At 48.9% G+C, this 13,992-nt stretch overlaps 1 protein-coding gene across 1 annotated transcript; it reads left to right on the top strand.

The window, feature by feature from the left end:
* Window positions 1-3,717: 3,717 nt before the first annotated feature.
* On the top strand, window positions 3,718-11,864 carry WAS (WASP actin nucleation promoting factor). Its single transcript, XM_084870936.1, has 12 exons — window positions 3,718-3,907; window positions 4,277-4,417; window positions 5,467-5,553; window positions 5,656-5,758; window positions 5,871-5,912; window positions 6,006-6,059; window positions 6,714-6,888; window positions 7,766-7,808; window positions 8,010-8,163; window positions 8,587-8,999; window positions 9,238-9,352; window positions 11,573-11,864. Exons 1-12 carry the CDS (start codon window positions 3,776-3,778, stop codon window positions 11,626-11,628), a joined length of 1,515 nt encoding a protein of 504 aa, XP_084727062.1. The 5' UTR covers window positions 3,718-3,775; the 3' UTR covers window positions 11,629-11,864.
* Window positions 11,865-13,992: the final 2,128 nt, after the last annotated feature.

The raw sequence follows: 13,992 nt of genomic DNA on the forward strand, positions 1-13,992 counted from the left end.
CCAGGGCAGCCCAGAACATCCCTTCTAGGGCAGCAGTGCTCCTGAGAGTGGCATGCCCACATGGGCTCCGGGTGACTTGCCTGCCCCTGCTAAGGAGTGCTATAGCCACTGAACTGAGTGGCTTTGGCTTCCATATCTGAACTCTGACCTCTGGCTGCCATAGCCAGAGCACCAAAACTGAGTGGCCCAGATTTCTTCACTTGACTTCTGATCTCTCATCCCTAGTCAGGGCCTGGACTCTCCAAACTGAGGCAACCAGAGACTCCCTATGAGCCAAACCCAGGGCTGGGCTGCTTTAAGCAGGTGCCAGGACTGGTTTGGCCTCTGGGCCTGCACTGCCTACAGAGCAGCCCTTTGATTTCTGGGCCCAGGGCTGAAATGTGGGAATAGCGATTTCTCCCCTCCTTTTCCCTCTCCCCACCCCGGGTTCTTCAAAGACACCAGAATTAATAACACTTTTTATTTTGGAAAACAGAAACAACACTCCTGGGATCACAAAGTCAAGGGTGTGGGCAGCCCTTGAGACCTACAGACTGGGAAGTGGACACTCCTTGAGTCATATGCACAGGGGTTTGGGCGCTCATGGGGTCACACACATTGGGGAGTAGATACTCTTAGGGTCACACATGGCTGTGGACACTTCTGGTGTCACAGGCTGGGGAATGGACACTTGGGTTGAAGCATCCATCTTGTATGAAAACTGCTGTTTGAAATTTTAACCCTGCTATTTGGCTTCTGTGGATTTAACCTTCCCCAGCTAAGGTTGTCAGTGCTGGCGCCAGGCCAGGCCTCTGTTTGAGGTCTCAAGGCCCCAGTACACACTGGTTCTTTAAGAACTTGCAAAAGGGGGCCGGAAACACTCCATATTTGGGAAGCAAAGAGGATAGGATAATATAAATGGGGAGAATTCCTGCATGTTGGGGCCCAGAATTTGAGGCACATTTTCCTCTGGTCCCACGTGTAATAAATGTAACTCCATCTCTCTAAGTATTGCTTTGTTCTTCTTAGGTTTTCTGTAACAGGGTCACATAGATTGGGGTGCAGGGCCATAGAGAAGACCCATGTAGACAGAGTTGGTGGTGACCTTGAGGGTGTGGGCAGTGCAGGGACTGGGAGAGGACCTCTGGTTCCCTGGCTAGCAGCCGCAGGTCTAGGAGGGAAGGACAGCTGGCTGGCACAGTGATTTCTTGTGCAAGTGGTGATGGAGCAGGGGGAGGGTGGGAAACATGACGGGTGAGACCTCTGAGGTTGGCCAGGAAGGCTCCAGGAACATGTCACGGTCCTGGAGGACTGCATGGGTGGGTCCACGGAAGAGATCTCAGGTGGGCTCTGCAGCAGGGAGAGGTAGAGAAAGGGCAGCAGGAAGTGGCCATGTGTTCTGGGTCTCTGACTTACCGCCAGTGGTGGTGGGACCTGACAGTCTGATGGAGGGTGAGGAGAGACATGGGAAATGCTAGGCTGAAGGGATGATAATTCATTTATCCAATTTAGCTATTTCATGAAAACAACAATACAGAATTATAACGTATTAAGCTCTGTGCTGGTCACTGTACATGAATTATCTCATTTAGTCTTCACAACAACCTTAACTGCTATTACTATCTTCACTTTATGGATGAGAGCACTGAGGCATGAGAGGTTATCAGACTTTAAGCAGCTGGTAAGTGCCAGCGCCAGGCTGGCGGGCTCCAGAATCGGTGGTTCTAACCATTGAGAAATTCTTATTTCTTCAGGTGTCTCTGCTTCCTGTGCACACTGTGTCCTCACTCCACTGACCAGGGCTAGCAATTGCACCTCCCCTGAGGGGCCCTAAAGCACGCATTTGCTGTAGCGTCAGTGAACAGTGTGGACTTCTCTGTTTTTCTCTCCCCTTTTCCCCAGGTGTTGGGGTGAAGAGATGGCAGGGGAAGCCTGTGGGAGGAGGACAGTAAGTTACAGCGTAGAAATCTAGACTGTATGATGGTTATTCAAAAAATACTGGTTGAGCTTCTGCATGCAGGGTCCTATGCTAGGGTGGTGGGGACTCGGCAATGAATAAAACAGACAGGGTCTGGCCAGCATGGCTCAGTGGTTGAGCATCCAACTGTGAACCAGGAGGTCACAGTTCGATTTCCGGTCAGGGCATATGCCCGTGTTGTGGGCTCAATCCCCAGTGTGGGGTGTGCAGGAAGCAGCCAATCAATGGTTCTCTTCATCATTGATGTTTCTATCCCTCTCTCCCTCTCCCTGAAATCAATAAAAACATGTAATTTTTTTTTTTAAAGTGCAGGAAGGTGGAGAACCAAAGACACAGAGAAGGAGCAGAGGCATTTTTTTTCCAGCCCCAATGTGGCACTTAACAATTTAGGAGCTCACATACACTGAGTGGCCAGATTATTATGATCTCCTAATGCATACTAATCTGGCCACTCAGTGTGTGTGTGTGTGTGTGTGTGTGTGTGTGTGTATGTATCTGTGTGTATCTGTGTGTATTGGAGGCCCAGTGCATGAATTCATGCATGGGTGGGGTCCGGCCAGCCTGGCCAGGGGGAGGGGACATGGGCGGTTGGCCGGCCTACCTGCTGGTCAAACTCCTGGCCGAGGGGACAATTTGCATATTAGCCTTTTATTATATAGGATATACACCAAATGGCCAGATTATTATGCATTCAGAGATCATAATAATCTGGTCACTCAGTGTGATTAACCTCAGCTCCACAAAGCTGTGTGATCTCAGGCACGTTAGCTAAGCTCTGGGCCCCGGCATCCCTATGGAGGGGACAGTTGTGCTTACATCATGGTATCTTCTGTGAAGAGGAAATGAATTACTAAAGTAAGGCACTTAGAAAAAACACAGAAAACACTAGGCCAATTGGAAATTAATCCCTCATTCAATCCTCCGTTTATTGAATGTCTAGTTTGTGCCAGATACTGGAGATATGCTCTACACACAGTGAGAGTTCAATGAGCAGTGTTAAAACGAACGAATGGCCTGGCCGGCATGGCTCAGTGGGTGAGCATCTAACTATGAACCAGGAGGTCACCGTTTGACTGCCAGTGAGGGCACCCCCAGTGTGGGTCCTGCAGGAGGCAGCCGATCCATGATTCTCTCTCATCATTGATCTCTGTCTGTCTGATGTCTGTCTCTCTCTCTCCCTTCCTCTCTGAAATCAATAAAAACAAGTTAAAAAAGGTGGGGGGGTGATAAGCAGAACATAATTTGGGAGCTGGGGGGAGGCAGGGGTAAGGGATGGGGAAGTGAGCTGGGTTGTTAGGGTCTCAGCAGAGTGTGGGACCCCAGGCACTTGCCACTCACTGTGTAATGAAAGGAAACGTTCAGCGCAGTAATCCTTCAGCACCAGAGGCCTAGGACCGCAGGCCTCCCAGGCTAACGGGACATTTTGGGGAAGGAGGAGGCCACTCAGTCCCATGACTGTCCTCAATGATCGACTGCAGAATGCCTTACAGAAGTGCGATAGTGGCCTCCCTCTTGCTGCCAATCAGAGGGAGGAGGATCTCAGCCAGTCAGAGGGAGGTGGGCCCCAGGGAATAAGAAAGAAGGAAGAGGACATGGGCTGGTCCAAAAGGTGGGTCAACCCAGTCAAATGAGGTGGACCCCAAACTCAGGGCAGAGGGTCCAAGTCTGCCCTCGGGAGGAGGAGCCCACGGAGGGAGCTGTGGAGGACCTGTTTCCCTTGTGGTTTTTTGTACTTCCTGTTCCCCTGCTCACTGCGGAAGTTCCTCTTCTTACCCTGCACCCAGAGCCTAGCTAAAGAGGACAAGGGCAGGAGGCACCATGAGTGGGGGCTCTGCGGGAGGCAGGCCTGGGGGCCGCGGAGCACAGGCAGTTCAGCAGAACATACCCTCCAGCCTCCTCCAAGACCATGAGAATCAGCGAGTCTTCGAGATGCTCGGAAGGAAATGCTGGGTGAGCTGGGGACCTCCTGGCCCTCCCTGTCTCTCTCCCTTTCCTCTTCCTCTCCTCATTTGCCTCCTCCTCCTCTTCCGCATCCTCCCTTTCTCCTCTATTCCTCCCCTTCCTCTCTCCTCATCTTCCCCAGTCTCCTCCTCCTCTTTTTTCCTCTCCTTCGTTCCATCTCCATCATCTTCTCTCCTAGAATCCACTTACCCCCATTCATCAATCCCAGGAAGATCTTCATATGTTTTCGCTTTCTCTCTGGTCGAGGCTCTTCCTTCGGGGCCACCACAGCCATGGGCAATGGAGGACCAAGTCTGGTTCCCAGACCCTCTGGTTGCCCCCTCCCAGACTCCACTGAACCCCGCTCTCCCCTCCCAGACACTGGCCACCGCAGTTATTCAGCTGTACATGGCGATGCCCCCTGGAGCCGAGCGCTGGACCAAGAAGCACTGTGGGGCGGTGTGCTTTGTGAAGGACAACCCCCAGAAGTCCTACTTCATCCGCCTCTACAGCCTTCAGGTGATCCCTGCCCTCCCCCGCTGCATATGCAAACCCATTTCAACCTGCAAGCCTAGGTCTGTGTCCCGAACCCTGAGCTCTCCACAGATAGTGAACCCCCGGCCCCAGAACCAAAGACTTCATCCGGATGCCAAATCTGGTTTGCCTTTCTAAGTCTGTGATGACTGGCCCTAGAGTCTCCATTTCAATGTCTATAACCCCCAGATATTAGTATACTGCCTAAATCTAATCTGTTCCATAATCTCCCCCCACCCCAAAAGTAAGCACTATATTTTTTTTCTGAAACTCAAATCTACTCTAAATCAACATTTTGGGTCTCAGAAATCCCCCATCAAAACGCCTGAACCTCAGATGTTTATTTAGCCCCTAAGTCATAAACCTATTCCCCAAACCACAAACCTGAATATGCCAACATCTGACCTTTTAACCCCATAGCAAGGACCCCAGAATTCCTGAATCTGTTCCACAAGCTCCCAACCTGGACTTCCGAGGCATAGACCCCAAATGCATCCTTCTAACCCCATAAAGATGAACCGGCATACCCTCATCAATATCCCTGAGCCATCAAATACTAACTAAATGCTTAAGCCATAACCCTGTTCAAACCTCAAATTGCACATACCTTGCCTGAAACCCTCCCCACAAATTCCCAAGTCTGTATGTCTGAACCTCAGATATCAACCCCAACTCCCGATACTGGAGCCCTGCCTGCCCAAACGAAGGCCTCCAGAAGGGGGGTATGGGATGGGATCTAGAATGGGCTCAGTTTCTTAGCACTGGAGTCCAAAAATCCTCAAATTCAGGCCCCCAAGTCCCACATCTAGGGCCCCAAACCCCAAATCCAAATCTCTCACTACGGTGTCCAACTCCCATACTGTAACCCAACCCTCTACATCTTGACCCTTAAACCCCCAACTCTCTGATGGTGAGTTAGAAGTACCCAAACCAGATCCCGGGGCTCCACATTTGGACACATGTTCCCTGCCCAGATAACAGAGACCTGCCGCCCAGGGCATGCCTCAGTGCCAGTGTGTTCCCCTCCTCTCCAGGCAGGCCTGCTGCTCTGGGAACAGGAGCTGTACTCACAGCTGGTTTACTCCACCCCCACCTCCTTCTTCCACACCTTTGCTGGAGATGTAAGTGACCCCCTGACCTCTGGGCCTCATTTGGGATGTTGGGGGGGGATATGGGAAAGGTATGGGGGTCCTGGAAGGCTGCTGACCCCAAGGTGTGTGCAGGACTGCCAGGTGGGGCTGAACTTTGCAGATGAGAAGGAGGCCCAGGCCTTCCAGGCCCTGGTGCAGGAGAAGATACAAAAAAGGAATCAGAGGCAAAGTGGAGGTGAGGAGGCCTTGGGGGAGGAAAGGAGGTTGGGCTGAGGTGAATGCAAGGGTGGGGAGCTGTAAAAGCCCCTCCCATGGTTCTGGTTCCCAGTCTGCCTGTCTCTCTACAGACAGACGCCAGCTACCCCCACCACCAGCACCGGTCAATGAAGGTGAGTCCTCTAGTGCAAGTAAGGATGATAAGAGGCTAGCACAGGGACCTGTGGCAAGGTGGTCAGAGCTTTCTACCCATTCCATCTTCCCAGAGAGAAGAGGAGGGTTTCCGCCCCTGCCCTCGCACCCAGGTGGAGACCAAGGGGGTGAGTGCTAATTCTTCCTTGTCTCCGAATGGACAGGTGGGTCGGTGGATGAGTAATTTGGTGGGTGCAGAGATAATGGGTGATTGAGTGGGTGGATGAATGGATGGAAGTGTGTGTGGAAGGATTGGTGGTGGATAGGTGGTTGAGTAAGCGGATGAATTGATGGGAGGATGAAAATGTACATAGGTATATAGATGTATAGGTGGGTGTACAAATGCATAGGTAAATTGGTATGTGGATAAGTGGATGAATGAATGGAGGGATGATTTAGTAAATTAATGAATGTGTGAGTGAGTGAATGACCTGAACAGTGAACAAATGAAAAAGTGATATAAAATTTCAATTGGCAAAGGAATTAATTATTGAATGAATGAGTGAACAAATTAATTAGTTAATAAACCAGTGAATGAATGAATCAATACTTAAGTGATAAGCATGGTGACTGAATAAATAATTGAATCAGTGAATGTGTGAATGGTTTTTGGGAACCACCCATTCATTTCTCCGTAAACCCTCTTTGGATCCCCCACCCCCTCCCTCCATGACCATCAAACACACACACAGATTTCCCCAAACTGTCTTCCTCTCTCTTGCCCCTATACTTTGGTTGGTAGGTAAGTGGGTCAATGGTTTAGTTTCTCTATTTCCCCACAGGCCCAGCAGCTGGATCACTGTCCCTGGGGATGGGGACAGTGGACATCCAGAACCCGGACATCACAAGTTCACGATACCGTGGGCTCCCGGTACCTGGCGCAAGCCCAGTTGATAAGAAACGCTCAGGGAAGAAAAAGATCAGAAAGGCTGATATTGGTGCACCTAGTGGATTCAAGTGAGAACCTTTCTCCAGCAGGCCCACAGATCCCTGGGAGGGGGGAAGATGAACAGATGGACAGAAGAGCTAAGCAGATGAAAGGATGGGCGGATGATTGGGGGTGGGTGGGAGAATAGATGAGTGAATGGGTGGGTGGGTGCAAGGCCAGGTCTAGGGAAAGACAAGTGAGGCACCAAGGTTGCAAAATTTTCAGGGTCATGCAAGTTCAATTCATGACTGAGAGTGAGTGCCTCCTTAAATGTTGTACCCTAGTCCTAACCTGGGTGGGCTGGAGGGTGAGTAGATGGGTGAGTAGATATATGGATGGATGAATGAATAAATGAGTAGGAGGAGAATAAATGGATAGGTGGTTAGATGGATGGGAGGATGGGTAAATGGGAAGTGGGGATAGAAGGATGGATCTATAGGCTGATTGGTTCACAGACAAGGTAGACAGGGATGGATAGATGGCCAGATTTATGGATGAATCAGCAGTTCAATGGATAAATGGACAGAAGTATGTGGTTGAATGGAGACAAATGAGTGATGAATGGAAAGGTGAGCACATGGATAGATGGCTAGGTGGATGGACAAGTGTGTGGGAGGACAGACTGATGGACAAATGGGTAAACAGATGTATGTAGGCAGACAAGTGGAGAGACAAATATGGATCAGCAGTCTGACAGGTGAATGGGAATGGCTGGTTGGACAAATGGATGGTGGATAGATGATGAAAATAGGGATGAAATGGATAGATGGCACCACAAACTATGGACCCCTTGTAATTCCATAACCACTGCTCTCATTCATTCACTTATGTCTCATTTGTTAATTCTGGCCCCTCTGGGCAGGAGAGGGCAGGAGGGCTTCAATGGGGTTTTCTCTCCTCCCCTAGACATGTCAGCCACGTGGGGTGGGACCCCCAGAATGGATTTGACGTGAGTAACTCCAAAGTCCCCTGGACCCTATTCAGCTCCCACCTATCCTTCCATAGTCCAGCGATCAGACCTACCTCCAGACCCTCCCCTTCCCTCAGCCCTCTCAGCTCCCTCTCTGGGGTGGACCCGATGACAGTCCACGCCCCTTCCCTCCCCACCTTATTTCCCCACCCCTGCCCCTGACTTTCTCCTCTGGGGCAGGTGAACAACCTGGACCCGGATCTGCGGAGCCTGTTCTCTAGGGCGGGCATCAGCGAGGCCCAGCTCACTGACGCTGAGACCTCCAAACTCATCTATGACTTCATCGAGGACCAGGGCGGGCTGGAAGCTGTGCGGCAGGAGATGAGGCGCCAGGGTGAGTCCCTTTTTCTGGACACCCCCTTCTCCATCCCTGGTGGCTGATTTCCAAAAGTAATCGCTTAGTCCTTCTGGAACCCCCTCTACTGCTACAATTGGGAGTTGGTCAGTTGGGTACCCACTTAAAAAAAAAAAGTTTTTTATTGTTTTCCGAGCGGAAGGGAGAGGGAGAAGGAGATGGAAACATCAATGATGAGAGAGAATCATGGATCGGCTGCCTCCTGCAGGCCTCACACTGGGGATGTGCCCACAACCTGGGCATGTGCCCTTGACCAGAATCTAACCCGTGACCCTTTAGTCCACAGGCTGATGCTCTATCCACTGAAGGAAACTGGCTAGGGTTCGGGTACCCATTTTACAAATGAGTGAAACAGGCTTGAAAGAAAACGATAATAATAGCTATGTGTTATTCCCCCCTCAGATCCACTTCCACCCCCACCACCGCCATCCCGAGGAGGGACCCAGCCCCCCCGGCCCCCAGCTGTGGGGAGTAACAAGGGTCGTTCTGGTCCGCTGCCCCCTGTACCTTCGGGAGGTGTGCCGCCGCCACCACCACCAACTCCACGGGGACCCCCACCTCCCGGCCGAGGGGGCCCTCCACCACCACCCCCTCCAGCCACAGGACGCTCTGGGCCACCACCCCCTCCACTCCCTGGAGCTGGGGCTCCACCCATACCGCCACCACCGCCTCCTCCACCACCACCACCCATCTCTGGGGACGGGCCAATGCCTCCCCCAGGCCCTCCTCCTCTGGGGCCTGTGGGGGGCCTGGCCCCTGCTGGAGGTCGGGGGGCCCTTTTGGATCAAATCCGGCAGGGAATTCAGCTGAACAAGGTGAGGACCAGCAGGATGAAGGGCTGGGGGCCTGGGATTCTGGGTTGTACTGTGCAAATAAGGATGTTAGAGGAGGGGGGCTGAAACTGAGGGGGGTCCCAGGCTTGTGGGGTTCAGTGACAGGGTTGGGAGGTTGATGCGGAGAGGTGGGCTTAGAGTCCTGAAGGGGACTGGAAGGGGTGGGGAGCAATGCTCTCACAGGCCCTGAGCCCTCTGTGCCGGACCCTGCTTGCTGCAGACCCCTGGAGCCTCAGAGAGTTCCCCGCTGCAGCCACCACCTCAGAGCTCCGAGGGGCTGGTGGGTGCCCTGATGCACGTGATGCAGAAGAGAAGCAAAGCCATCCACTCTTCAGGTGAGTCTGCCCCCCCTGCCACTTGCGGGCTGCCCTCTCTGGGGTCCAACCTGCCAGGACAGTGACCCTGCTTTCTACGGCTAGTGTTGGCCTAAAAACAATAGTCTCCATTAGTAGTAGCATCAGCCCCATCTGTTGATGATAGTGATAAGGTGTAGCTTGTATCAATTTCTCTTTTAAAAAAAATATATTTTTATTGATTTTAGAGAGGATGGAAGAGGGAGGGAGGGAGGGAGGGAGGGAGGGAGGGAGAGAGAGAGAGAGAGAGAGAGAGAGAGAGAGAGAGAGAGAAACATCAATGATGAAAGAGAATCATCTATCAGCTGCCTGCTGCATGGGTGCGAGCCTACAACCCAGGCATGTGTCCTGACCAAGGATTAAACTATGACTTCCCGGTTCATAGGTTGACACTCAGCAACTGAGCTACGCTGGCGGGGCTCAGTCTCCTTTTTGACAATGTTGATGTTGTCATTATGTAACAATAGTATAATTAACTCTATCTTTGACAATAATATTAACATTAATGACAAGGTATGTCCACATTATTAACATTAATCCCATTTGTTCAGTAGTGTTAACATTAGCCCACTCTGTTATGATAATATTAGAGGCTTGGTGCAAGAATTCGTGCATGGGTGGGGTCCCTCAGTCGGGCCAACAAGCAGGGCATATAGGGCTGCCCAGCCAGGGGGAGAGACCAGGGGAGATTGGCCGGCCACAGGAAGTTGGCTGTGGGAGCACACTGACCACCAGGGGGCAGCTCCTGCATTGGGTGTCTGCCCCCTGGTGGTCTGTGTGTTGTCATAGCTACTGGTCAACTGGTTGAGTGGTTCACTGGTCATAAAGGTTGCTTAGGTTTTTATATAGAGAGATTAGAAAGAACCCCGTCTTTGACAATATTATTCACCCTACCTTCATGTGTTAATAGATTAACAGTAACTATGCCATAGTATTATAACTACCCAATCTTTTTGCAATAATGTTAACAGGAATCCCCTAATGTGTCAACAATATTGTTATATGACAATTATGTGAGGATAATATGGAGTTCAACCTATTAGGTGACAATAATATAATTAACTTCAATTTTGACAATAATATTAACATTCATTCCAGAGTATAGTCACAAGATTAACATGAATCCATTATATGACAATCTTCTACCTATATCTATATCTATATATATAAAAGGCTAAGTGACTGACTGTACATATGTCCCACTGTCCGACCAATTGACTGGCCAGTACATATGACACACACTGGCATATGTACTGGCCAGTCAATTGGTTTGATTGACTGGCCAGTACATTTTATTTTAAAAAATTTAAAAATAAAGGTTGACTTGTGCATGTGCGATACATATAAAGCTCTTGCTGGCTCCAATTGCATGTGTATGCTTTGATCTGTCATTGTTGATTGTGAATTTGGTTGTTTTGTTGACATTCTGAAGCTAAAAGAAAGCACATCATTGACAGAATATATGTAAAAGGCTAAGTCTATAATGTCTCAGTGTCGTGCCACATGCTATGCCATCGGCCATAGTACAAATGAGTTTTAAGTACTGGAGTGTTTGGGGACGTTTCAGACAGTTGCCTCTTAAAGCAAATATGAGATCAGAAGATTCTGCTTATAGTGAATGGTTAGTAAAACTTAGAGATGGCAACTGACACTTCTATTATAAAGAAAAGGGAAATAGCGGTATTAAAATATTTCTTCTAATTAATTTCCTTTCAATGTGCACGAATCCATGCACCAGGCCACTAGTATTATAATAAACTCCATATCTTTTGGAGTTAATATTATTATTAACTCCATTATGTGTCAACAATATTAACATTAACCTGCTATGAAACAATAATATTCTAACTTAGTCCACTTTTGTTAATAATATTTAAATTCACCCCAATAAATGACAAGCCTGTTAATGTTAACCCTTTGTATGACAATAATAGCCAACTAACCATACATTTTTGACAGTAATATTCACTTAAACTCCAACTAGAACCCAGACCCCAACTATATCTTGTCCCAAACGGAAACCCTAATTCTTTCTCCTCTGAGGGGGCCTCACCCTCAGCCAATGCACAGGCCCCAGACTTGACTTCCTCACGGGAGACTTCAGGGCCTTGAGTCCTGACTTCTTAATCCCTAGGAACCCCTTCTTAAACCCTTGTGAACCCTCCTGCCCATCTGAGTTCCGCTCTTTCTGTCCCCCTCTAGACGAAGGGGAGGACCAGGCCGGAGATGACGACGAGGACGATGAGTGGGACGACTAGGCCAACACCCTCCCCACCTGGTCTGCACCTGATCCCCTGGCAGCTGCTGCTTATGGCCTCTTCCCCCGGCTTCCGGGTCCCCAAGGCCCGTTCTCCTCTCCCAACCCCTCCAATGCTGTTATCTCTGATCAGCTCCCAGTCGCCTTAGCAATAGCCCCTTTTTATACAAAAATTCTCAGTTCTCAGTCAAGAATTTTAAAATAAAAATAAAATAACGGTCTTTTTGTTTCACTAAATCTCAGTTTGTTTATAATCCAAATGTGGGAATTTTGGGTCCTTTTCTCCCAAAGTCCCTTTTATTCATCTATCCTGTTTTTTAAATTTACTTTTTTTAAAAAAAAATTAAATTATTATCTGTGTACATATTTTAACATTGCCCCCCTCCCATACATTAAATTTACTTTTTAATTTATTTATTATTGAAAGTATTACATGTCTCCCCCCCCTTTTTTTAAAAAATATATTTTTTATTGATTCTTTATAGAGAGGAAGGGAGAGGGATAGAGAGCTAGAAACATTGATCAGCTGCACACTCCCCACCAGGTATATGCCCGAAACCAAGGTACATGCCCTTGACCAGAATCAAACCTGGGACCCCTGAGTCTGCAGACCGACACTCTATCCACTGAGTCAAACCGGGTTCAGCTATTTATTTATTTATTTATTTATTTATTTATTTTCAGCTATTTATTTATTAGAAACTGTTCAATCAACCCTAGATCAAGAGAGTTCTCAATGGTTAGACTTCCCCACTCTCCATGCTCACAACTCATGCTCCTAATGGGCAGAATCCCCCTCTCTCTTTTTTCCCCCCCATACAATAGGGTTTTTATTATTTGTAACAGGCACAATTACTTAAAGTTAATACATTTTTATTTAAGGTATTTCACATGTTTTGAGCTCTTCCACTGCCTTCGTTCCTCCCAAGTTTGAGTCTTAATCATCTTAATCCATTTTTTGCTCAATCCAGTTGTAATTTCAGTCAGTCCCATATAACAGGAATAGAGATGATCATGTGATCACAAACCGTATGCTCACTAGCAACCCAGAAGAATTACTAGACAAAGGCCATCAAGGCTCCAGAGATCTCAGACAGCTATTATAAAATCTCATGGATTACCAATGGCTATTCCAAAATCACGTATAGCTTATGTTATATTTATAGTGGAAAACAGAGACTCCCCCTTAGTATTAAAATGTGCTTCTGCCCAGGTCCCCGTGTAAAGCAAGTCCTAGCCAATGGCAATGGAAGAGGCCATCAGCTAGATTGCCGTAGAACCCAGGAAAGATGCCACACCCGAGTCTCAGTTTCCTTATCTGTATAATGGGGTCACACCATGTAACAAATTTCCACCTGGGAGCCCACTGGGTTGTCTCTCCTCCTCCTCCTCCTCCTCCTCCTCCTCCTCCTCCTCCTCCTCCTCCTCCAGGGCTTCCCCTCCAGAATGCTTGATTTGGGAATGTATCTACAGAAAAAACTGGAAAGGAACAGGGAAACCTTGTGTCTAGGGAGTTTTTCCCTTTTAAAATTCCTTTAACATATTTTTTAAAGTTTTAAGTAAAAAAAAAAAAAGATCATGCTTTAAACCACACTCATGGGTTGGAAGGGTCTCTTGGACTCCAGGGAGTGGGAGGGAACTAAAATCAGACTCTGTTCTAGATGGACTTAGGGAAGGAAGGGGAATGTATGGTGGGACTTATGCTGTTGACTGTTCCATTTACAGCAAGCAGGGGCTGATGGAACCTGTCATTTCTCCAAACAGCTCACAGCTGGACTGACAGACAGAATCCTATATAATAAAAGCTTAATATGCTAAGTGTCCAACCGTTTGTTCAACCATTTGACCAGTCGCTATGATGCACACTGACCACTAGGGGAAGATGCTCTGCTGGTAGGTTAGCTTGCTGCTGGGATCTGGCGGATGGGGACTGGGTGAGAAGGGCCGGACACTCCCTGAAGTCCTCCCAAGGTCCCTCCCCAACTGGCCAACCTTCCGTGGTCCCTCCCCGGCCAATCATGCACCAGTGGGGTCTCTCTGCCTGGCCTGTGCCATTTCACAATCCAGGACCCCTTGGGGGACGTTGGGGAGCCAGTTTCAGCCTGATCCCCGCAGGCCAGGTCGAGGGACCCCACAGGTGCACGAATCTGTGCACTGGGCTCTAGTAACCTTATAACTATATAAGTTTATACAGTTATAAGGTTGACTATATAACTGCTTGGTTGACTACATAACTCATGGACTGACAAAGAGAGGGGCAATTTCAGGAACTGACAGAAGGTTTCCTGATGCTGTGCAGTACTGAATAGCTAACAACTACAGCCCACCTGGGACTGACTGGGGCTGGGGTTCTGACAGTGTAGAG

This window comes from Pipistrellus hanaki, assembly GCF_964339955.1.
Source record: "Pipistrellus hanaki genome assembly, chromosome: X".
Lineage (NCBI taxonomy): Eukaryota > Metazoa > Chordata > Mammalia > Chiroptera > Vespertilionidae > Pipistrellus > Pipistrellus hanaki.

Bases quoted from the DNA above. Each gene is read 5' to 3' on its own strand.
- WAS (XM_084870936.1), top strand. From the start codon at position 3,776: ATGAGTGGGGGCTCTGCGGGAGGCAGGCCTGGGGGCCGCGGAGCACAG. The intron at 7,809-8,009 runs GTGAGTAACTCC...CCTCTGGGGCAG, and splicing joins ACCCCCAGAATGGATTTGAC to GTGAACAACCTGGACCCGGA. The intron at 9,353-11,572 runs GTGAGTCTGCCC...GTCCCCCTCTAG, and splicing joins CAAAGCCATCCACTCTTCAG to ACGAAGGGGAGGACCAGGCC.